The following is a 22,918-nucleotide window of genomic DNA, read 5'->3' as shown; positions in this document are numbered from 1 at the left end:
ACAAGATTTTCAAATCTTTTTCCTTGTAGATAAAGATTTTGAGAAAAGAAAGTGTTTTCTATTACTTTAAGCAGCTTGATATGAATGATAATAATACCTAACTATTTTAACAATAATTATATATTGAATTACCATTTGCAAAGAACTTTTCAAACCCATAATCTCAATGGTCCTGATATTTATGAAAAAGGAAGGATAAGTATTTTCTTTTTTCAGATGTGGATACTGAAGCTTAAGTAATTCATACACCAGAAATTTTGACTCCTAAAAGCTATGACTTCTTAGACACACCCTACTTATAGTGCTATATATATGTAAGTGAAGTAGTATTTTCCTAAGTGAAATAACAATTACCTTTGGAACATGTGCTCTTTGTTCAATTCACTGCTATCTTTCCTGTGAGAGAAGGCAAATAATTCTTTGCTCATTCACAAATATGTGAATGTCTACTGTGTCCCAAACTATGTGAAACAATGTAAACATTAAAAATTAATAAGACTTTCTCACTTCTCATATGTAATCTGAATTATTAATTACAAAGTCATTTTATAACTTTCCTAGAAGAGGCCTGAACCAAGTATTATGAAATCTGAGGTTGACAATAATGAAGCTATTTGTGTAGCGGGGGGGAAAAAGCCAACAGAAAATTTGAAGCAACAGAAAACAAGGTTCAAATGCTAGTGCCTCCAATCACTGTGTTGCTTTGAGCAAATTGGATAATCTCTCTGAAACTCTATTTTTGTATCTGTAAAGTGGATATACAACTAGTACCTACTTCATAGGATGTTCTGAGGATCATCACAGTAAAGCACTGTATAAATGTTTGCAATTCTTAAAAATTGCTTTTGCAGTTAATTAAAAAAATTCTCCTTTAATTAAAAAAAATCGTTCTCTGTCCCTGTAGTTTTTGGCTTTTCCAGATGTCATTTAAATAATATCATATAGCGTGTAGCCTTTTGTGTCTGACTTTTTTTCACTTGGCATAAAAATCATTATGAGTTTTAAGATTTATCCCTATTTTTAAGTATATTTTTAGTTTGTTCCTTGTCAGTGCTGAGTAGTATTTCACCATATGGACCTACCATAATTTGTTTACCTACTCCCCGGTTGATGAACATTTGGTTTGTTTTCAGATTTCAGCTGTTAGGAATAAAATTTCTAGAAATAGTTACATACACATTTTGTGTGGACATATACTTTCATGTCTCTTGAGTTAAAACTGTTTTCCAGCATGTTTGTACCATTTTGTATTCTCACCAGTGATGCTCTGTATCCTTGGCAGTACTTAGTAGTGTTAGGTTTTGTTTCTTTTTTGTATTTTGCCATTTTGATGGATGTATAGCAGTATTTTAGTTTTTATTTGCATTTTTCAATGTCTAATTGTGTTGAGCATGTTTTCATGTGTTTATTTGCAAATCATATTTTCTTTGATGAAAGGTCTGTTCAAATCTTTTGCCCACTTTTTAAGGTAGATTTTTTTACCTTACTGAGATTTAGGAATTATTTACAAATTCTTTGCAATGATGGGGATGGAGCTAGCTAGAGTGTATTACACTAGGCAATATAAGTCAGTTAAAGAAAGACAAATAGCACATTTCACTTGTATGTGGAATTTAAGAAACAAAACAGATGAGCATAGGAGAAGAAAAAAAAGAGAGGGAAGGAAACCATAAGAGACTCTTAACTGTAGAGAACAAACTGAAGGTTGGTGGAGGGAGGTGGGCGAGGGATGGGCTAAACGGGTGATGGGTATTAAGGAGCACACTTGTGATGAGCACTGGGTGTTATATGTAAGTGATGAATTACCTGAATTCTACACCTGAAACCAATTTTACCACATGTGCTAACTAACTAGAATTTAAATAAAAACTTGAAAAAATAAGCTCTTTACAAGTTCTGAACACAAGTTTTTTATTATATTCGTGTACTACAAATATTTTCTCCCAGCTGTGATTGTTCTTGTCACTTTCTTAACATTGCCTTTAAAAAAACAAAAGTTTTTTGGGTCACCTGGGTGGCACAGTTGATTAAGAATCTGACTCTTGATTTCAGCTCAGGTCATGATCTCAGAGTCCCCGCAATGGGCTTCATGCTGAGGGAGTTTCTGCTTGAGATGCTCTCCCTCTCCCCCTCCCCCCTGCTCATGCTTTCCCTCTCTCTTCTCTCTCTCTCAAATAAATAATTTTTTAAAAAATAAAAGAACAAAAGGTTTTTGTTTTTTATTATTTAACTTTGTATTCCCATAACCTAGTGCATATATGGATTTAAGGACTTAGTAAATGAATGAACAAATAAAACGTTATATGGATGAAAGGCCTAACAACTGTAGTAGAGAGTAAAACATCGAAAGTTCTACAGTGGTGCAAAGAAGATCAGGAGAGGTTGAGATCACTTCAGATTCAGATATCAGGGAAGGCTTCCTTCAGTGAGGCGCTAGAGATTTATTTTGAAAAATGGTTAACACTTAATCAGTAAGGGCGCCTGGGTCGCTCAGTCAGTTAAGCGTCTGGCTTCAGCTCGGGTCATGATAGCTGAGTCCTGGAATAGAGCCCCAAGTCGGGCTTCCTGCTCAGTGGGGAGTCTGCTTCTCTCTCTCTCTCTCTCTCTCTCTCAAATAAATAAATAAATAAAATCGTTTTAAAAAAAGATGTAATCAGATAGAATTGGAAGTATAAACCGTTCACGGGAGAAATGGTGACATAAACCAAGGTACAGAGAATGATTGGGATGTGGGCAGTGGTATACAAAGAAGATGAGAGGAGAAACTGTGAGACTTGTTTGTACCAGGTTATAGAGGCTTGACTAAATAGTTCAGACTTTGTCAGTAAGCAGTGGAGATGGCCAGGGGCAGTCTAATAATGTCTACTCTGTCTAATAATTCATTTGGAAGATAAAAATGTGCTGAGGACAATGAATAGTCGAAATAAGTTTCAAGGTAACCATGTCAAACAAATAATCACCCCTTTAAGGGTTCTCTTCTTTACTAAAAGAAGACGGCTGACCCTTACATAACACCCTTGTGAAATATGAAAATATGTAGAAATTTTCTGATTTTTGTGTTTTCCACCATTAGAAGAGTCCACTCTACCTTAATGATGAGGGGAAAAAAAAACAAAAAACAACAACAACAAAGCCAAAAACCTCAAGGAACTCAGTCTCTAAAATTTTATTGATTTCTTCTACTCCTTGACCTTTTGTACTATGAGCTTGCTTTGAGGACAGTGAATTATTCTATTTTGATGTATTTTTAGTTCTTCAAAAGTTAAGGATTTGAAAGTGGAGAGGTTAATTTCATTGCATAGACTTTCTGAACGTGAATCTTTGTTCATGTATTTTAGGTAGGACAGCTAAGAGTATCCTAATAGCACAGATACTTGAATGTACTGAGGGCTTCATCTTATATTGAGTAATTAAAGAAAAGATATTCTGGTATCCCCAGTGCTATAGACTGAATGTTTGTGTATCCCTCCTCACCGCCCCCCCCAAATCTGTATGTTGAAACCCTAACCACCAGTGTGATGGTATTAAGAGGTGGAAAGTGATTTTGAAAAGTGATTAGGCCATGAGGATGGAGCCCTCGAGAATGGAATTAGTGCCCTTCGATTTTTTTTTTTTAAGATTTTATTTATTTATTGGACAGAGATAAAGACAGCCAGTGAGGGAGGGAACACAAGCAGGGGGAGTGGGAGAGAAAAGAAGCAGGCTCATAGCAGAAGAGCCTGATATGGGGCTCGATCCCATAACGCCGGGATCACGCCCTGAGCCGAAGGCAGACGCTTAACCGCTGTGCCACCCAGGCGCCCCATCCCTTCGATTTTTTGGTTGTTTTTTTTTTTAAGTAGTCTCCATGCCCAGTATGGAGCGCAATGCGAGGCTTGAACTCACAGCCCCGGGATCAAGACCTTAGCTGAGATCAAGAGTCGGATGCTCAACTGACTGAGCCATCCAGGCATTCCGGAATTAGGGCCTTTTTAAAAGAGAGGTCCCTAGCACCTTCTGTAATGTGAGGACAAAGCAAAGAGGTAATCTATGAACCAGGAAGCAAGCTTTCACCAGATACTGAAGCTGCCAGCTTGTGCTTGGATTTTTCAGCCTCTAGAACTGTGAGAAATAAATGTTTGTTGTTAATAAGCCAACCAGTCTATGGTATGTTGTTACAGCAATCCAAATGGACCTAGACACCCTAGAGAATTGGAGGGGGAAGTTGGGGGGAACTTAAAAGACAGAAATTTTTAAGTGTAAGGGCAAAATAATGGACATCACTGTGGTTTATGGAGACATTCATGTTGTCCAATGGTCAGTTCTACCAGTTACAATTACCCATTCCCCTATGTGTTATGGCACCTGTATTTTCTCTAAGGTGTGAGAGTTCGGTGTTTTGCTCCTTGAGGCTTTTTGTAGGCCTGAAAAGTATTCCTTCCTTGTCTTTTTAAGGTCCTTCAGGTTTTGCAACCTTTACTAATCTCTGAAAGGGAGGAAATAAAGGATTTTATCTTATCTGTATAAATCATATCTTCCTCCAGATACTATGCTCAGCTGCTGGTTAGAATGGGATGTTTTAAGGTTTTCTTTTCAATGATTTAGAACATTGTTGGTTCTAAAAGCCATTCATAGAAAACAATAATTTGGGGTCGTATATTTTACAGAATATAGACCCTAGTGATTTAATCTAAAATGAGAAATGACAGGGGTGCCTGGCTGGCTCTGTGAGTGGAGCATGTAACTCTTGATCTGGGAGTTGTGAGTTTGAGTCCCATGCTGGGTGTAGAGATTACTTAAAGATAAAATCTTTAAGAAATAAAATGAGAAAGGACAGTTCTTTCTCTCCCTTGGACTTGGAAGAGCTTGTGTCAGTGTACCCTGAAGTTGAAAATAGGATAAATGATTTTTACTTGTTGGTTTGTTTTTGAGAGTTGAGGAGGTTTAATACAGAGCTAGAGTGACAGGCAGGCAGATAGATAGGTAGACCAGCATAGTCTCTATTCCCTACTTGATACCACACACGTTTTCCTAGAATAAAAATTGATGAAGGTTAGAAGTTTGCCACAGAATCATTAGGTAGGGGAAAAACTGTAGTGAGGATGACATTAAAGGAAAGGTATCAAGAGGTCAGTGACAGATTGGCTGGGTGGTGAGGGTCAGGGGAAATGGTACTTAACCAAAGACAGTTTGAAAAGAACTAATATTTAGAGCATCATGAAGCTTGAAAACAGGGCCACAGGACAAGGACTGAGTATACATAGTAAAATCTGTTGATGCCTTTGCTATTTCCAATTAGGGGTTATTGTGACTACAAAAAGTCTATGAACATTTTGTACCCATTTTTTGATGGTCATGTATTCATTTCATTGGGGTGTAAACTTGAAAGTAATGATGTTGAGCACATTTTCACTTGATTATTAACCATTTCGATTTTTTTTTTTGAAATGCAATTAAGATTTTACTCCCATTTTTTAAGTTGGACTTTTATCCTTTTCTTTTTGATTGTAGTTTATATATGCTGAATACGAGTCCTTTGTTAGATGTATATATTAAAGATATCTTCTGCCAGTCTGTGGATTACCTTTTCCTTTCCTTGAAGCTGTCTCTTGAACAGGTTGTGGTTTTGATGAAGTACAATTTGTTATAATTTTTTTTCTTTTTAAAATAGTGTTTTTTGTGTCCTGTTTAAGAAATCTTTATATATCCCATGAAATACCTTACGCTGTATGCTAACCCAAGATCAAGAGATATTACAAATGTACTGATAGCCTCACTGGAAGTTATGAAAAGATCAGAAGGATGGTTATTGAATGTGGAAAGCGCTGTATCATAGGGGAAGAGACCTAATAGGCTACTTAAGCTATAGGTTCCTAGGCACCATCTATTGTTTTTTGTTCTAACATTCCCTCTGTAGTAATACTCTCTTGTAGCCTCATCCCTAGATCTTCTAGTTGTCAGTAAACATCAATATTGTTTTTAGAAATTAAAAATTTTAAGCATTTGTGTCAGTCCTAGTAGGAAACAGAAGATAGGGGCACCTGGGTGGCTCATTCGGTTAAGCGTCTGCCTTTGGCTCAGATCATGATCCCAGCGTCCTGGGATCAAGCCCCGAGTTGGGCTCCCTGCTTGGTGGGGAGCCTGCCTCTCATTCTCCTTCCCCGCCCCCCTGCCCTTGCTCTCTCACTATCTCTCTCTCTGTCTGTCTCAAATAAATAAATAAATAAATAAATAAATAAATAAATAAATAAATAAAATCTTTAAGAAAAATAAAAAGAAATGGAAGATACATTCTCCTGGAAATTTGAAGAAAATTTAATGAAGCTCCTATTTAAAGCCCAAAGAACAGGGTCAAAGAAATCAACATGGTACCTGGAGATTAGTAACAGCAGGGGATAATGATGGACTAGTGCCCCTGAATTAGCAAAAAGAAGAAATGGTGTTAGAGACTTCCAGTGAGAAGTAGAGACCTGGAAGATGCGCTACTCAGCAGGAGCTGTATTTGCAGAGGGTTGCAGCCCAAATCAAGGAAGGACCTGGGAAATATATATCCTGACCTCTTCTCCATTCTGATTTGCCTCCTGTACCTCCCACTGGGCAAGCCTAATCAGAAAACTATAAATGTAGTTTTCAAGGTTCAGTCTCTTAGGGCACTGTAGCAGGGAAAGACAGGCCAAAACTTGATTTGGATGGGTGGGGGTGGTGGCAAACAGAATAATCTGCACAGAATAGTTCCTTTCATCTAAAAATATGAAAGAAAAGGACTTTTTTCTTTTAAACTTAATGGTTTCCCATATAATTTATGGTCTAAAATAGACAAATTTTATTTTGTTTTCACCAGTGCATCCAGGGTTTTCTTTATAACATAAAGTATGTATGGGACCAAAAAATCATTTCTTTTTAAGAAAAAGCAGCTTATTGTAGTTCGGAAGAGTATATGAGATCTAGCATAGCTAAATATCTTCTGTCATTTATCATCTAAACATTTCGAAAAGAGATCTTTTTCATAAATTATCTGAATGGCCTTTTTTTTTTTTTTGCATTTTGCAATGACCATGAATATATTTAGAAGGAAAAAAATCTGTTTTTCCCCTTTATAACCTATCATGTATTTAAATGTCACATAATAGAACTATCCTATATAAGTAACATTTCAGTTGATGGTAGTGAGAGACTTTAAGCAAAACTTTTGAAATGTAATAATTTATTTTGTTTTTTCCCAGCATGTGGAAAATTTTCAGCATTTCTTTTCACATAGAAAGAGACAAGATAATATGTCATGATGTATCTCAAAAATAGCTTTTGAATATTTTAGTTCCTATACATCACACAGTTCCTTTTCTGTACTATATTTATCTCCATCACAGATAATATTCCGGGAATGTTCAATTCATATGTAAGCAGAAATATGACAGAAGCTTGAACCGAAACAGCAACTGAATGAGCTTATCGTTTAAATTATATCCTTAAATACCTTTACCTAGGTTCATGATGGTCCGTAGTGGAAAAAATGGTGACCTTCATCTTAAACAGATTGCATATTATAAACGAACTGGTGAATATCATCCAACTACACTACCGAGTGAAAGAAGTGGCATAAGAAGAGCAGCAAAAAAATTTATCTTCAAAGGTAACACTGGGGTGCCTGGGTGGCTCCGCTGGTTAACATCCGACTCTTGATTTTGGCTCAGGTCATGATCTCAGGGTTATGAAATGGAGCCCCTTGTCAGGCTCTATGCTGGGTGTGGAGCCTGCTTAAGATTCTCTCTCCCTGTCCCCTTCCTTCTCTCCTCCCACCCCCACTCACTCTCTTTCTCTCCCTCAAAAAAAAAAAAAAAAAAAAAGAAAGAAACAAAGCATTTATGCTCCAAATCTTAAGTGTAGAGTTAATATAGATGCTTTTCCATATGTGTTCTTTGTGGAATCTTGAGAATTTTCTGCAGTATCTGGTTGTTGCTTAACAATTATCGGTGTAATTGATGATGCCACTCAATCAAAAGCAAAAAAAAAAAAAAAAAAAAAAAAAAACTCACACTGAAGCTAACTGAATGCCAGTAAGCATGAAAAGGGCATTTTTAATCATAGACAGAAAATGATACCGTGAAAAAAAGCAAAACACTCATCTAAATTAACCTGTCCTGCTCTTGTCCTCAGGTAGTTCCTACTTTAATGACATTTTCTAGCACTTGTGTCACTGTCAGTGAAGAGCTTATTTGAGGCTGATAGGAAAATGTCGACGTTAACTTTTTACTTTATTTCTGTGGTCCTCCCTGCCATCAGATATTTTCAGGATCATTTTTGCATACCTAATCCCCCTGAATGGATTAAATATTTGAAAGGCAATAGAAAATTTACGTTGAAAGATTATGGTAATTTTTCTTTCTTTCTCCTCCTCCTTCGAAGGGAAGAGAAGTTTGCGATGAAATAAGCCAGAATTTGGGTCACCAGACGACTAAATGAATGTTGGTGCTATTAATTAATGGGAGTTTTGCCTCTAGGTACAAAATCAGGCTTCCTGAAAAGCAGGTCAGGAAGACTTTAAAAAAATAAATACCTCCTCATATCTCTCTGTGTATACCCCTTCCTAAACTCCTTTATACTTCTAATTACACCTGTTACCTCTTAGTAAAGCTATGATTCATTCATTTGTTTATTTAAACATTTATGCAGCAAATGTTTACCAAGTTCCTGTTGTGTGTCAGTCACATTTTAGGCCTTTGAGATAATATACTGATGAATAAGGTAGACAAGGTTCTTGCCCTTAAGTTGCTTACCTTCTAATTCAAGGAAGGACCGTTTCACTCAGCATATGCTTAATTAAACACATTAGTAATTCAGTGTTGTATTTTGGAGTTTGAATAGCTATCTCATCCACACTGGAGAGATAGTGGTTCTTTCCCTACCTCAATTGCTTTCCAGCTATGGGTTCTTCTCAGGTGCCCTCCAAAGGAACACGGAGAACTATCTTTAAGGATTAAGGTTCTCTCACTTTCCTGCTTTACCAATGATACCTCCTGTCCAAATCTAGAAAAACTTAACAGCATGGTTGCTTACAAAAATGTAAGTTATGGTGAAATACTGTTTTGGAAAATTAAGTTGCTTATTTGTACATAAATCATCTGCTAATTCATGCCATTTTTAGGAGGTTCCTGCAAGTATTTTTCCAGTTTGAGTACTCCCATAGAAAGATGATTTCATACTCTGTAGTTATCACATGTTTTGGTGAATAAGCTAGCTCACTGGTGTAGACAGCTACAAAATTACAGCAACTAGCGATCCTCCTATGTATCAAGTAAGCGTAACAGATGAGGACCTTTCAGGTTGTATATACGCATTACAAATAAATATTCTGTCTTAGAGGGAAAAAGATTTTTTAAAACCATAATGATTTGATGATAAGGCTATGATTAGATTGTCTTAAAACTATATTGCTCTCTAAAAATTGCAATCCTGTCTTTTTGTTATCATTTATTCCAGAAAAAAAGCTGTTTTATGTTGGAAAAGACAGAAAACAAAATCGTTTGGTAATTGTTTCAGAAGAAGAAAAAAAGAAAGTCCTAAGAGAATGCCATGAAAATGACACTGGAGCCCATCATGGCATATCCAGGACCCTTACTCTAGTGGAATCCAATTATTATTGGACTTCTGTGACCAATGATGTCAAACAGTGGGTATGGCTTGTATATTAAGAGTATTTTAAATAATATCTTTGTAGTAGATCCCCAAACTTCATTATTGCTCCAGATTTACTCTGGATATTACCTCTTGTTAAGTACTTTTTGTACGGGTAGTATTTGTACAAAAACATTTAAAAGGAGTTTACTTCCCATCGGAATTCTTTTAAGTGCCTGGGTCGCTCAGCCAGTTAAGGCCTGACTCTTGATTTCAGCTCAGGTCATGATCTCAGGGTTGTGAGACAGAGCCCCACTTCAGGCTCCGCACTGGGCACGAAGCCTGCTTAAGATTCTCTTTCTTTGTCTCCCTCTGCCTCTCCCCCTCCCACTCTAAAAAAAAGAAATCAGTTTTTCAAAAGGCTTCTTTAAAATCACTAAGGTATAATTTGAACTGAAACATTATTTAAATATTTGAAAAATAGCATATTTAAATAGATTATTAAAACCAGATTTTCATCATTGAACTCTTGTATTGGCAGAATTCAGATGGGGCTGAAATTCCTTTGACTAAATGATTACCTCTTTGATGGTAGTCATATAATCTTTTCTTGAGAAGAGAATCTGTTCATAAGTCAGGTCCAGTGTATACGCTCATCTTTTGTGCATATCTCATCTTGATGTGGAAAATGTCAAATATGGCAGAGACCCAAAACCAACTAAAGTCAAAATCAAGCTGTAAAAATAATGATATTAGTCTGAATTTTGTAACTTAAACCTATTACAACCTTCAACTTCTTAGAGGATATTCATCTAGAAATTCTGTTATTCTTACTGGTAGGTCATCTGATCTCTACTCTTTCTAGCGTAGTCTATATGACAAATAGTAGGAATTCCTTGGTATCTATGTGAGATCCTTTTAATAATAGTACATCAAAAAGATTGTCATTTCAGGTATAAAGAACTAAACCAACGTTTAACTAACTGTTATTTGCAAGTTACCAGTTTGTAGTCTGTGCATCTATCGTAAGACCTCAATATTTACCTTTAGAACTTGCCACACATTCCTTTATTCAATGAAATCTTTGTCAAATCTTAATCATTTGAGAATGGATATGATTTTTAGAAATAGAGGTTCTTTATGATGAAAGCTAGTACATAAATTGGACAATGAAACTTTTGATTAAAAGTAACTGTAATGCAAAGAGAGTTTATAAAATTTTGTTCACAAGTTCGTTTGAAAGTGGTTTCCAAAGTGGAATTCTAGAAGTATGTTGAGCATTGGCACCATCCATGTTCTTCAGTTCTCATCCCACTCACATTTAAAGCTTCATGACAGCATGGGCTTTGTTTTTGTTCTTTCTATTTTCCTGGAACTTTGTGGAATTTTTGGCACCTGTAAATATTTTTTGAATAAAATTATGTTTTAATACTGTAGGAATAGATCAATGAATGAATTTATTAGAATAACTTTAAAAGAAAGAATCTTTTGTTTATAGACATTATTATACAATAATTCAGATACTTAAAAATACAACAAATTTGATATAAGAAATTTGTCTCAAGATTTATTCACAAAATAAATGTTTGTTGAATGTAAACTAGAGTTATGTTCCATGTGAATAAGACCAGTCCCTTAAGGTAGTCACTGGATTGTAATAGCAAGTAATTTTTGCTTATTATTCTGAACAGAAGGTTTTATTCTATTCTGAGAATAGTCTAAAAGTTTCTCCTTCAAAACACAAAGTAACTATTAACCATTTTAATAAAAACTTCATATTTATAAGACTGCTTTTGTTATGTTGAATATATTAATGTCTGTATATCTTTTTCTTATTGTGTGCCTATTTTATAGGTATATGCTTGTCAGCATTGCCAAGTGGCAAAAAATACAGTTATTCTAGCACCGAAACAACACCTTCTCAAGGTGGAGAATCCATGGAGTATAGTTACTGTTGATCTGATGGGCCCATTTCATGCAAGCAACAGAAGTCATGTTTATACTCTAATCATGACAGATTTGTTCACAAAATGGGTTGTGATTTTGCCTCTCTGTGATGTTTCAGCATCAGAAATTTCTAAAGCTATTATCAGTATATTTTTCTTATATGGACCTCCTCAGAAAATAATAATGGACCAAAGAGAAGAGTTCATTCATGAGGTAAGACAAATGATCAGTTAGGTCTAAGAGTATATTTTACTTACCTTTCATTGCCTAGCACACCTATGCATTATAGGGTTCTTAGTAAGTTTATATAAATTACTACAGATGTAGAATTTAATATTGTATAGCAAAAGGGTAGCTGAACTGGAAATTAAGAGACCAGGATTTTTGTGTTAATTGTGCAACTGAGTAATTGTAAATCTATCTTCAGGTTTCGTGAAACTAAAATGAGGAAGTTGGATCAAATAATCCTTGTTTACTTCTAGCTTAAAAATTCTGTGATTGGGGGCCCCTGGCTGGCTCAGTGGGTAGAGTGTGTGACTCTTGATCTCAGGGTTGTAAGTTCAAGCCCCACATTGGGTGTAAAGATTACTTAAAAATAAAATCTTTTAAAAAAAATTCTATGATTGACATATAGAGGGAGAATTGACTAAACAGAGGAATAGATCATGTTTATGAATGAGAATATTCAATATTGAATGGTATTGATTTTTCCCAAATCAAAATTAATTTATATAATTAACTTCTAATCAGCATTAATATGGAGGGAGCTTTTTTCTTGCCCTCACCTTTTTCCAGATTAAGTTAACTTGAAAGAATATGCAGGGAAGAATATGTATGAAAATTCTAAAAAAGGAACAGTGACTATGACACTTAAGGCATATTTTTAAATTTTCATAATTAAACAGAGTACTGGCATAAGAAAAAAATCAGCCACAGCTAGACATATTGAATTCTGTCATCAAGAAGTTATAGCAAACACATGTAAAATGTTATCTACCCAGGAAGCTCATTCTATCCAGAGACACAGTGCCTAGGATTTTTTTCTTTTTTAAGTTTAATCTTTTTGAGAGAGAGAGAGAGTGCAGAAGGAGAGTGAGAGGGAGAAGCAGACTCCTCACTGAGCAGAGAGCCCAACGTGGGGCTCGATCCCAGGACCCTGAGATTATGACCTGAACTGAAGGCAGATTCTTAACTGACTGAGTCACCTAGGTGCCCCTCGGTGCCTAAGATTTTTATTGGGAGCTGGTCACAAAGGCACCCTCCACCTGGCCTGTACCAAAATCCTAGATTCCTAAAGGAAAAAAGGTGTTCAGCATAAACCACCTTGTCTGTATAGTTTAGGCACTGTGAGCCACCCATATCAGTTAGGGAATGGTGGAAACCCTCCCAAAATCCAAGTTCCTAGTCCCTGAGTGGTTCAGTTGGTTTAGCATTTGACTCTTGATTTCACTCAGGTCATGATCTCAGGGTCCTGGGTTTGAGCCCCATGTTGGCTCTGTGCATAGCACGGATTCTGCTTATCCCTCTCCCTCTTTGTTCCTCCCTCTGGCTCCCATGCATTCGCGTGTGGGTTGCGCGTTCTCTCTCTCTCTCTCTCTCTCATAAGTAAATCTGTAACAACAACAACAAAAAAAAACAGAGAAGTGTTCAAATTAAATAGGAATGAATAATGCAAATGAAGACCATTTTAACTTACCTAAAAAACAAAAATGGTACTAATACTTTTTCTCTGGGGAATTGACTAAACATTCCAGATATTACATTATAGGGTGGTAGAATTTCTCTCATCTAGGATTGCTGAGGCACGTAGTCAAGAATAGTTGCCTTGGGGCGCCTGGGTAGCGCAGTCGTTAAAGCGTCTGCCTTCCGCTCAGGGCGTGATCCCGGCGTTCCGGGATCGAGTCCCACATCGGGCTCCTCTCCTGGGAGCCTGCTTCTTCCTCTCTCCCTCGCCTGCTCTGTACCCTCTCTCGCTGGCTGTCTCTCTGTCACATAAATAAATAAAATCTTTAAAAAAAAAAAAAAAAAAAGAATAGTTGCCTTGAAGAGACATCCTGACCCATAGCCAAGTTCATAGGAGCAAGCAGTAAAATTATTGCATTAAAGCTGAGACTTGAATGTGTTCTGTAACTACCACATAATCTTGCCTGCCTTTACTGACACAGCAATGGTCAAAATGAGGTGTATGAAATAATCTAGCTTATGGGATAACAATGCTAGAACTTTTGCTTATATTTCTTTTTTATCTAATAAATAAGAAAAAAAGGAAGTTTTGCTAATAATGTATACAGATGATTAATAGCATCCCGGATCGACAAGGCAGATGATTGTACATCACACTTGATATATGAAGATATCTTGAGAAAAGTAAGATCTACAACATATAAGAGGTCTACAGTAGTCGCCTTGCTCATTCTTGGTTTTCAGTAGTAGTTGCGTTTCTGAATATTATCTAGTTTTCACCAAACTACTCCTCATGGAATAGCCAGGTGGCTTAAGTTTCTTACAGTGAAAACAAGATAATACTAATAATGCTATCACCTATCAACCACAAGAAAATGATAGAGCTGACACTTCTACTTAACTTCTGGTACTAGTTCTTTTATAGGTACATTAATCAGATGAAAACAAATAAGAACTAATTATATCTGATAGGATATTGGTCACCAAAATTCAAAATATCAAGATGCTGATTTGAAATACTGATTTGCTTCCACCATAACTAATGAAAAGCCTCACCCTAAGTGCATATAGTGCTTAGAGATAAAAATAATGACAGTTATGAAGCTTATGAATCACCAGTTTTTCCGGTTTTTTAAAGTCATGTGATAATCTAGGACTTTGGAAATTTTACCAAAGGTAACAATAAATGTTTATAAGCCTCTTCTGTGAAGTTTAATAGCATAAACTTAAAAATCACAGATGATTGAGAAAATTTGTTCTTTTTGCTGTGATTGTAAATGGCTTAAATATTAGCATAATGGTGACAAAATGAAATGTTTTCTTTTGTCAGCAAACACATACCAAACACTGCTAAAGTGTTGAAATAAGAGTAGAATGTTACAGTGTGGATGCATGCAGTGTGTATGTATTACACAGTTGGATAAAAATACAGATGTTTCAATAAAATGAATGAACTTTTTGTAAATTTCTGAAAGAAAAAATAAACGTTTCCAAAGGAAAATCCACTTCTTTGATTTTAATAATAGGTCTTATGGAAAACCAAAATTGTAACAGCTAATAGAATGTCTGGTTTGATGGGAGAAAAAAGGATCTGGGGTTAGAATTTCAGGCTGGCATCTCACAAATGAATTCACTGGATCATTCCTAGGCAACCTCTTGAAACAAAGAAGTTGTTTGACCCTTTTCCAGAGATCAGTCATTTAAAAGCATTGATTATGACCTCAGATTGAGGATGACCCACATGACACCAATTCTCTGAGATTTCTCTTTTTGTTTTTAAGATTTTATCTTTAAGTAATCTCTATACCCAACGTGGGGCTTGAACTTACAACCCCAAGATCAAGAGTCGCATGCTGTACCCCTTGAGCCAGGCAGGTGCCCCTCTAGGATTTTTTTTTTTTTTGATACCTTTTTAAGTACTTTTGACTTAAAAGATTAAAAGGAGGGGTGCCTGGGTGTCACAGTTGGTTAAGCATCCCACTCTTGGTTTCAGCTCAGGTCGTGATCTCATGATCGTGGGATCAGCCCCGCATGAAGCTCTGCACTCAGCACAGTCTGCTTGGGATTCTCTCCCTCTTCTCCCCTCCCCCAAGTGGTACTCTCTCGCTCTCTCTCTCAAAAAATAAATCTTTTTTAAAAAAAAGATAAAAAGGAGGCAGCCTAAATTAGTACGTATATCAGCTAGGAACTGTATTAGCTGCAAGTAAGAGAACTCCTCTCCTGCACAATATATAAATTCCAAAAGGTAAAAGAAGGCCGAGCTGTCTAAGGTTGGAAGGGTAACCTGAATGTCTTTGGAAACCCATGCTTCTAGTTTTCTGTTCCACCATCTTTGAGATGTGACTTTCAGTCTTATGTTCACAATGTGGCTGCCAGAGCCCCTGCCATAGAAATCTATATTTCAGACAGAAAGAATGGGGAAGACAATAGACAAAAATACCTAGTAGCAGCTGAGTCTACCCAACAACTTTTTTTTTTTTTTTTTAAAGATTTTATCTATTTATTCGACAGAGACAGAGACAGCCAGCGAGAGAGGGAACACAAGCAGGGGGAGTGGGAGAGGAAGAAGCAGGCTCATAGCAGAAGAGCCTGAAGTGGGGCTCGATCCCAGATCGCCGGGATCACGCCCTGAGCCGAAGGCAGACGCTTACCCGCTGTGCCACCCAGGCGCCCCTACCCAACAACTTTTAAAAGCCCAACAGCTTCCACTTACATCTTTTTGACCAAAACTGTATCACATGACTACTCCTTCCTTAAAAGGGAGCTTGGGAAATGTGGTTTTGGTTTTGGTGGGTTTTTTATTAGCTTTACCTTTTTAGTTACTGTGATAGTACTTGTCTTCTTACAATTAGGCAACAAGAATACAATCTTTTAAAAGACAAGTTTTATTAACCAAAAGTTTACCCAGTTAAAAATAATACGAAAAAATAGTTTGAGGCGTAAGGTAGGAAAAATAAGTTATTTTACATTTTATAGACTTACTGTTAGAAGTTTTCTAAACTCATTTTGACTTTTTTAGGGCCTGCAGATAATAAATAACCACAAAAATAATAGTAACATTACAAGTTATAAAGTGCTTAATATTTGCCAGTAACTGTTTTAGGTACTTTACAAACATCTACTGATATAATTCTCAAAAGGGTCCTGTGTAGGATTTTTCTCATTTTACAGATGAGGAAACTGAGTACACAGAACAGTTACTTGCCAAAGTCACGTAACTGGATTAACTGGATTATGTGACCTGGTGTGTGGTTGAGAAATTGTCTGCGGAAATAAAATGTTATATGAACTCGGAGTTGTGTTAAATTCTGGTCTTCCATTTCTTTACCGTATGTTTGGCAAGGCACTTTGCCTCCCAGAGCTTCTTATCTTTAAAATGGGGTTAAGGAGAGCACATGATTGTTGTAAGGTATAATGACAGTAATGTAAAGCATCTCGTGTATCGACCAGTAGATAGTAAGGACTCAGGAAATGGTAATTGCTGTTTTAAATACAGTGTGTATGTTTTTATATAGAATCGGTATGGTTCAATCAAAAAGGCAAGATTCAGATTCTTTTGAAGCCTTTCAGTTAAGGGAAAAATAGAATATGAATTTTAAAGTGAACTTAGTTTTATATATTTTTCAGATCAATGTTGAACTGTGTGGATTGTTTGGCACAAAGCAAATTGTAATTTCTCATACCTCCCAAACTGTTAATCCAACTGAAAGTACACCTGGCCCAATCAAGGCATTTCTTTCTAAACACTGTGCTGACCACCCGAACAACTGGGATGATCACCTATCAGCCATTTCATTTGCCTTCAATGTAACTCACCTGGTATGTGTCTTTTCATAATTGTGTACTTTTGAGTTATGGCTGTTTCTTGGCTACATAATTTATTACAAACTGTTGTTCATTTTCCTTAAAATAGGAGCCTCCTAAAAATACACCGTATTTCCAAATGTTTAATCGCAACCCTTATATGCCTGAGACTTCAGATGTTCTTCGTGAAGTGGATGGTGATGATACAAGCATGTTTGCCAAAATTCTAGGTGCAATTAAAGAAGCTGATAAAATAATGGACAATAAGACAAGTTCTGCAGGACAGGTGATTCTATTAATAGAAAACTCTATAAAAATCCATGAAGTAATTAAAAAAATTCCAGCACACACACACACACACACACACACACACACGATGCACACACGCACATATAGTGTACATATGATCTACTAAGCCAGATTTTTTTCTGTTAAATTCTGCTTTTGTCTTGATTACACAGTGTGCTTTATTAATTAAAAAATTCTGAGAGACAGTAATGGGAAAACCTTGTTCTTTGGAATCAAGGTGAGCTGAATTCATATTCCTGGTCTTATTGCTTTCCAGTTGTTTGATTTGGGCAAATTACTTAACCTGTCTCAGTTTAACTTGTAAAGTTGGGTAATGATACTGATGTTGAAATACTACTTTTAAGAATTAAATGGGATTCATGCCTGCTTTGCATTAGTATCTTAGTAAGTAACCATCTTGTTATTATCTGCATTTACCTTCAAGAAACTACAGCTCTTTCATCCCGTCGTTCTCTCTTTTTTTTATTTTGCTCTTGTAGATGGAGAACAACAATCCTGATGAACTAAATAAAAGCAAAATCATTGTTAAAAAGAAACCAAAGCAATTAAATCCATTTCATTTAAAAGTGGGTCATGAAGTTTTAAGACAAAGGAAAAATTGGTGGAAGGATGGTCGTTTCCAGTCTGAATGGGTTGGTCCTTGTGTCATAGACTATATTACGGAAAGTGGATGTGCTGTTCTGAGAGACAACACTGGGACTAGACTTAAAAGACCTATCAAAATGTCCCATCTTAAGCCCTATGTAAGAGAGTCCAGTGAACAAGGTAAGCATCTGTCACTTCTTTACATTGTTACTTTCTGTGAATGAGGAGGGAAGTTAAAAATAATGTAAGAATCTATGCCCAACCCAGCCAAAACCCCTTCTCTTAGTTAGGTTTTCTTTTCTCTTCTCATTTTTATAAAATGTGGTATAGTTTTAGACCTCAGGTATTCTGTTTTATTAGAATGACTCTTCTGAAACTGTCAGGCTTGTAAGAGATCTTATTCTGATTTCTAGTGTCCTTTTCACACATTTACCCCACAGTTCATATAGAAAATAACTAGACCTGTTTCACAGAAGGAAGAATTACGTCTTTTCTATTTTCACTTTCACAGTATTTTATTTGTCACTTTGTGTCTCAGTTTAGCATGAGAAAATATCAACTAAGATAAATGATGCCAAAACCGAACATACTATCCAGAATTCTGTTGTAAGATAAATGTACTAGGGAACTTTTAAAAAAGTGATTAATTTTTGGTGTTATGCCATAGTCAGGTTATGATAGATGCAGGGGAGGGTATAGAGTGGGGTGTAATCAGAATGCTGTAAGGTGCTATGAGAAGAGATGATAGCCTGATCAAGGTTATACTTATCCCCAGATGTGGTTCTGAACAGTCAGAAGGATATCCTGATTTCTTTAACCTTTTCTTTCAGAGATGAAGAGATAAATGACATTTTGCTATGGCTTTCACATTAAATCCCACTTAATGGAGACTGTTTTATTCCGTCCTAGTTTAACCGCTCCCTAGAGTTTCTCTGGGGTGGATAACTGAGAGGGAGTGAATCGGTACCTCAACCAATTAATTTTGCTTTTCCTATAAAGAAAAATAAAGCATCAATATCATTTGAATATGAGTAACAATTAATGGAAGGTGAATTTAGTACATTTTTTAACAAGTGAGTTTTTTAAGAGGCTTAAGTGAGTGTTACAAGAGCAACAATAATAATACAAATTTTATTTTTTCAGGATTAAAAAGCCCTTGGGGGGTGCTCAGTAAATAGCTCAACTTTACTTCTGATCTGGATCCAAACTCTCAAGTTAAAAACTCTTAGTACCTTTCCTCTGCTTGTGACAGCCTGATTGCTCTATTAGTAAACTTACTTTGGACTGTTCTAATCCTGAAAGCTCACATTACCTTCATTCTCTTGGTTGAAAGATCGGCACATTCATTCATTGTACTTCTCAGTACTGAGCTGCTCTTTGTGATTTATGTCTTATGTAAGGAAGTAGAAAAAAAAAGATTATACAGGTACATGTTGTCCTTTCTTCTCTAGCAAGATTTTCTCCCTAACCTCAGCATTCAGGACTCACTGCCTTCTAATGGGTTAACCTTCCTTAATTAATACAAAATTTACATTTAAAATGTTGCTATATCAGGGTCTGCTTCAACATTTTGCAATTTGCTCTTGCCAAAGACTTTCTCAGAAAGGAGGCCAAGCATTTTGCTAGTCTTGCATATTTCAGAATCTAATTGAGTAGAACAGTCTAAACAGAGGCAGTCTAATTTTTCCCTCATGCTTGAATTCTCTGCAGATACTTCTTCCAGTAATATAAAGGAAATTGAAATATTAGTACTAGCGTACATGTAAGAAACTGAGGTGGTAGGATAAGATTGTTTTTTCTTGTTAACCAAAAGTAATGTGATCTGGCCATCCTGGAATCTGGTTCTTGATTACTATTTGTTCCTTATTTCGTGTTTCTTTTCTTTGTAGAAATAAAAAATAAATGTGATTTCTGCCATCTTTTTCTTCAGTGTCACATATTATCCTGAAAATCTTTACCTCAGAAACTGATTTTAAAGAGCCCTTGAATTGAATGTAAAGCATACTAAATGTCTTTGAATGTCTTAAATCTTATTCTTTCATTTGACATAAATTTGGAAGAGGTATAGCCAAAAGAACTATGAATTTGCCTGTACTTGTCATTGCCACTCTTACCAGCCGTGAGATCTCGTAGCTGTTTTAAAGACTCACTGTCCAAAGTAGATAAGCTTCGGTTGCCAACTACTTATCCATTCTTATCTAGAACATAATGTAGAGGGAGCACATTCAGTACTAGGTCTACAATATTTCTCTTTGCTATTTTAAGCAGGCCTATGTCATTTTGTCTAGTTCAATGCCAGGTACTTTTTCAAGACTAATTATTTGTGTAAGTTTTATGACATACTGTAGTATCTTTTTGTAATTATAACATTCCCCACTGAAAACAAAAATATTACTGACTCATTATTCTATCCCATATAGATTTTGAGTAGTTTTATTGTTTTGTTTTGGATAGGAGTTGTGATAGATTTCTGTCCACTGGTTGTCCTTCACAATTCCTGAGATGGTTTTCATTATTTTATAAGTTTCCTATTGATGCCGTAACAAATTACCATAAATTCAATGGTATAAGACAAATGTCTTACAGTTAGAATAACTGTTAGAATAGCTTAGAATTCCAGCAGATAGGTCTTACTGAGCTAAAATCAGGCATTGACAGGGCTGTGTTCCTTTCCGGAGGCCTTAAAAAAGAACCTATTTCCTTGCCTTTTTGCCTTTTTCACCTTTTAGGGGCTGCCCACATTGCTTGGCTTCTCTCCTGCCTCTGTCTTCAAAGTCAGCAATGACAGGTAGAGTCCTCACATCACAGTCACTGCAGCCTTCTCTCTTCTTCCTCCTTCCACAGTTAAGGACCCTTGTCGTTGGGCCCACCTGGATAATGCAGGATAATCTCCCTGTTTTAGGGTCAGCTAGTTATCGGCCTTTAATTCCATCACTTCTCTAATTCTCCTTTGTCATGTAAGGTAATGTATTTACAGGCTCCAGGGAGTTTAGTATATGAACATCTTTAGAGGCCCGTTATTCTCCCTACATTCATGAAACAAAACAAATCTTAGTTCTTTATTATTAAGCCCATGATCTTTATTTCATTATTAATATAATTTATCCAAAGAGCCTCCCTTTGGACTCCTAGTTGTATAATCTCTAAACTGAGAGTCATTCAGTTCTCTATTGTTAGTATTGGCTATCTAGTATAGTGACAATCGTGTAATATCAAATTACAGTTGTTTTGTCATAAGAAAGGATGGATATACTAGTGTGGCAACGCATTCTAATAATTTTAGGATTATCAGGCCATATATAGCATTAGTCTGGTCACCTCTTTTCAGAATAAGAAATTTTAGTATCCAAAAACCGTGTACTTTATGTTTGACAAAATAAATTAATCCGAATCACTCTGACTTTTCTGAGACTTTAATTTTTCTCCTTAGAGAAGTTTAAAAATTTATTTCTTAATTTCATTTTTTTACTCCTTAAAACTACGTAAGGAAAAGTATGGCAAAACTGCTGATAACACCTTACCTCCACTTGTAAAAACCTAAAGGCTTAATTATTCAGTCTGGTCAAAACTGGAATCATGCTTTCATCAAACAAATGTCATAATGATAATTAAAATTAAATTAATAGAATAAAAAATAAAGTTTATCATGTAATATGACTGAATAGAAAAATGTTTTACTATGGTATGTTTACCTCTCTCTATCTTGATAGGGGGCAAAAATTTATCTTGTTCTTCTTCATATCCCCAATTCAGGATTATCCTACATCAGTACTATCCAATAGATATATATAAAATGCAAAAATTATGTAGAAGTATAATTTTAAGTTTTCCAGTAACCACGTTAAAGTACAAAGAAATATATGAAAATAATTTTAATAATATATTTGATATAACCCAGTGTGTCTGATTATTATTTAATCATAAGTATAGGGTCTCAAACGTCTCTTTTCTGGTAATTTTTGGCAGTTTGTTTTGAAGTTAAAGAGCATTTCTGTTGGCTCTAGTAGATTTAGATCATAGTAGGAGTTGAAACATATTTGACCTTTCTGAATGAATGAGAATTTGGGGGCTTTTTTCTACACAAACAAGGCTTGAAATCTCCAGAGTAATTTTCTGTTGCATATAAAATGATTTGTGTAGAATTTGCCAGGTATAGTTCTTGTTCTCTACAGTTTTATTACAATAGGTACTTTTTTTTAATTGGTAAATTTATCACTTATTTAAAAGAAAAAGTATGTGTATTGTATAAAGACATATACACACACACATATATATATATATGACACATAGAAACTCTCCTCTTACAAACAAGTGAGGTTGATAAAGTCCATTTGTTTCAAAGTCTAGTGTAATTAAGAGGTGTTTAAGCTCAAGGTCTGTGAATGCATTTCCAGGACATCAGAGTGGCAACTTTTAAGAGCTTTACATCTATGCATATTTTCCCCTGGACATATTTTTCTAAAAGAGACATGCTTTATCTGTATTGGAAAAAAATGTTTGAGACTGAAAACTTCCTTCATCAAAGTTTTTAGCAAGGATCTTTAGAAATACCTTAAATCTATGGTATCTGCTGTCACCGATACTTTGCAGCAACGAGGAGGCTTTGAAACTATGGAATTCCTGTGGCTTATTTGAAAAATTTCATTAGCAATACCTTTATCATACCTAACCTTTTAAAGTTCTCTTATATATTAGTGTCTAGCCTTCTCCAGTATTACGAACCTAAGAGGGAAATGAACTTTGATGTTGAACCTCTAAGCAGCACATTCTGAAAGTATTTCAAATGTATTGATCATGTTTTTGCTTTCTTGCTGCTCTTGGGCAACAGCACTTCTCATGAGTTTGTATGATTTGGTTTTTATCTTTCAGAATTGTTCTCCTGTCCAGCAATTCACCCCATGCTAACGTACAAAAATCAGTTAGCCATACTTATGTTTTCATCAGAAATATGTATATCTTACCATCTTTTTCAGTCTAATTACTACTTTTGCATGAATAA

General features: G+C 35.7%; 1 protein-coding gene across 6 annotated transcripts in view; it reads left to right on the top strand.

The window, feature by feature from the left end:
• The window catches only part of GIN1 (gypsy retrotransposon integrase 1), a 54,953-nt gene that overhangs the window by 1,734 nt on the left and 30,301 nt on the right, over positions 1–22,918 (top strand). For 4 of the 6 annotated variants that reach the window (XM_026498548.4, XM_026498553.4, XM_026498547.4 and 1 more), the window contains exons 2-7: positions 7,464–7,609; positions 9,457–9,650; positions 11,446–11,751; positions 16,849–17,040; positions 17,135–17,311; positions 17,814–18,099. In XM_026498548.4, the coding sequence (XP_026354333.1) occupies positions 7,468–7,609; positions 9,457–9,650; positions 11,446–11,751; positions 16,849–17,040; positions 17,135–17,311; positions 17,814–18,099 (1,297 nt within the window). In that variant the 5' untranslated portion in view covers positions 7,464–7,467. Of the gene's footprint in view, positions 1–7,463; positions 7,610–9,456; positions 9,651–11,445; positions 11,752–16,848; positions 17,041–17,134; positions 17,312–17,813; positions 18,100–20,648; positions 21,536–22,918 lie in introns of those variants that run through there. The other 2 variants (XM_057307201.1, XM_026498555.4) reach the window with 2 other exon arrangements.

Source organism: Ursus arctos, unplaced genomic scaffold (genome assembly GCF_023065955.2).
Source record: "Ursus arctos isolate Adak ecotype North America unplaced genomic scaffold, UrsArc2.0 scaffold_5, whole genome shotgun sequence".
Taxonomy (NCBI): Eukaryota; Metazoa; Chordata; class Mammalia; order Carnivora; family Ursidae; genus Ursus; species Ursus arctos.
This window is presented reverse-complemented; position numbering and strand designations above follow the sequence as displayed.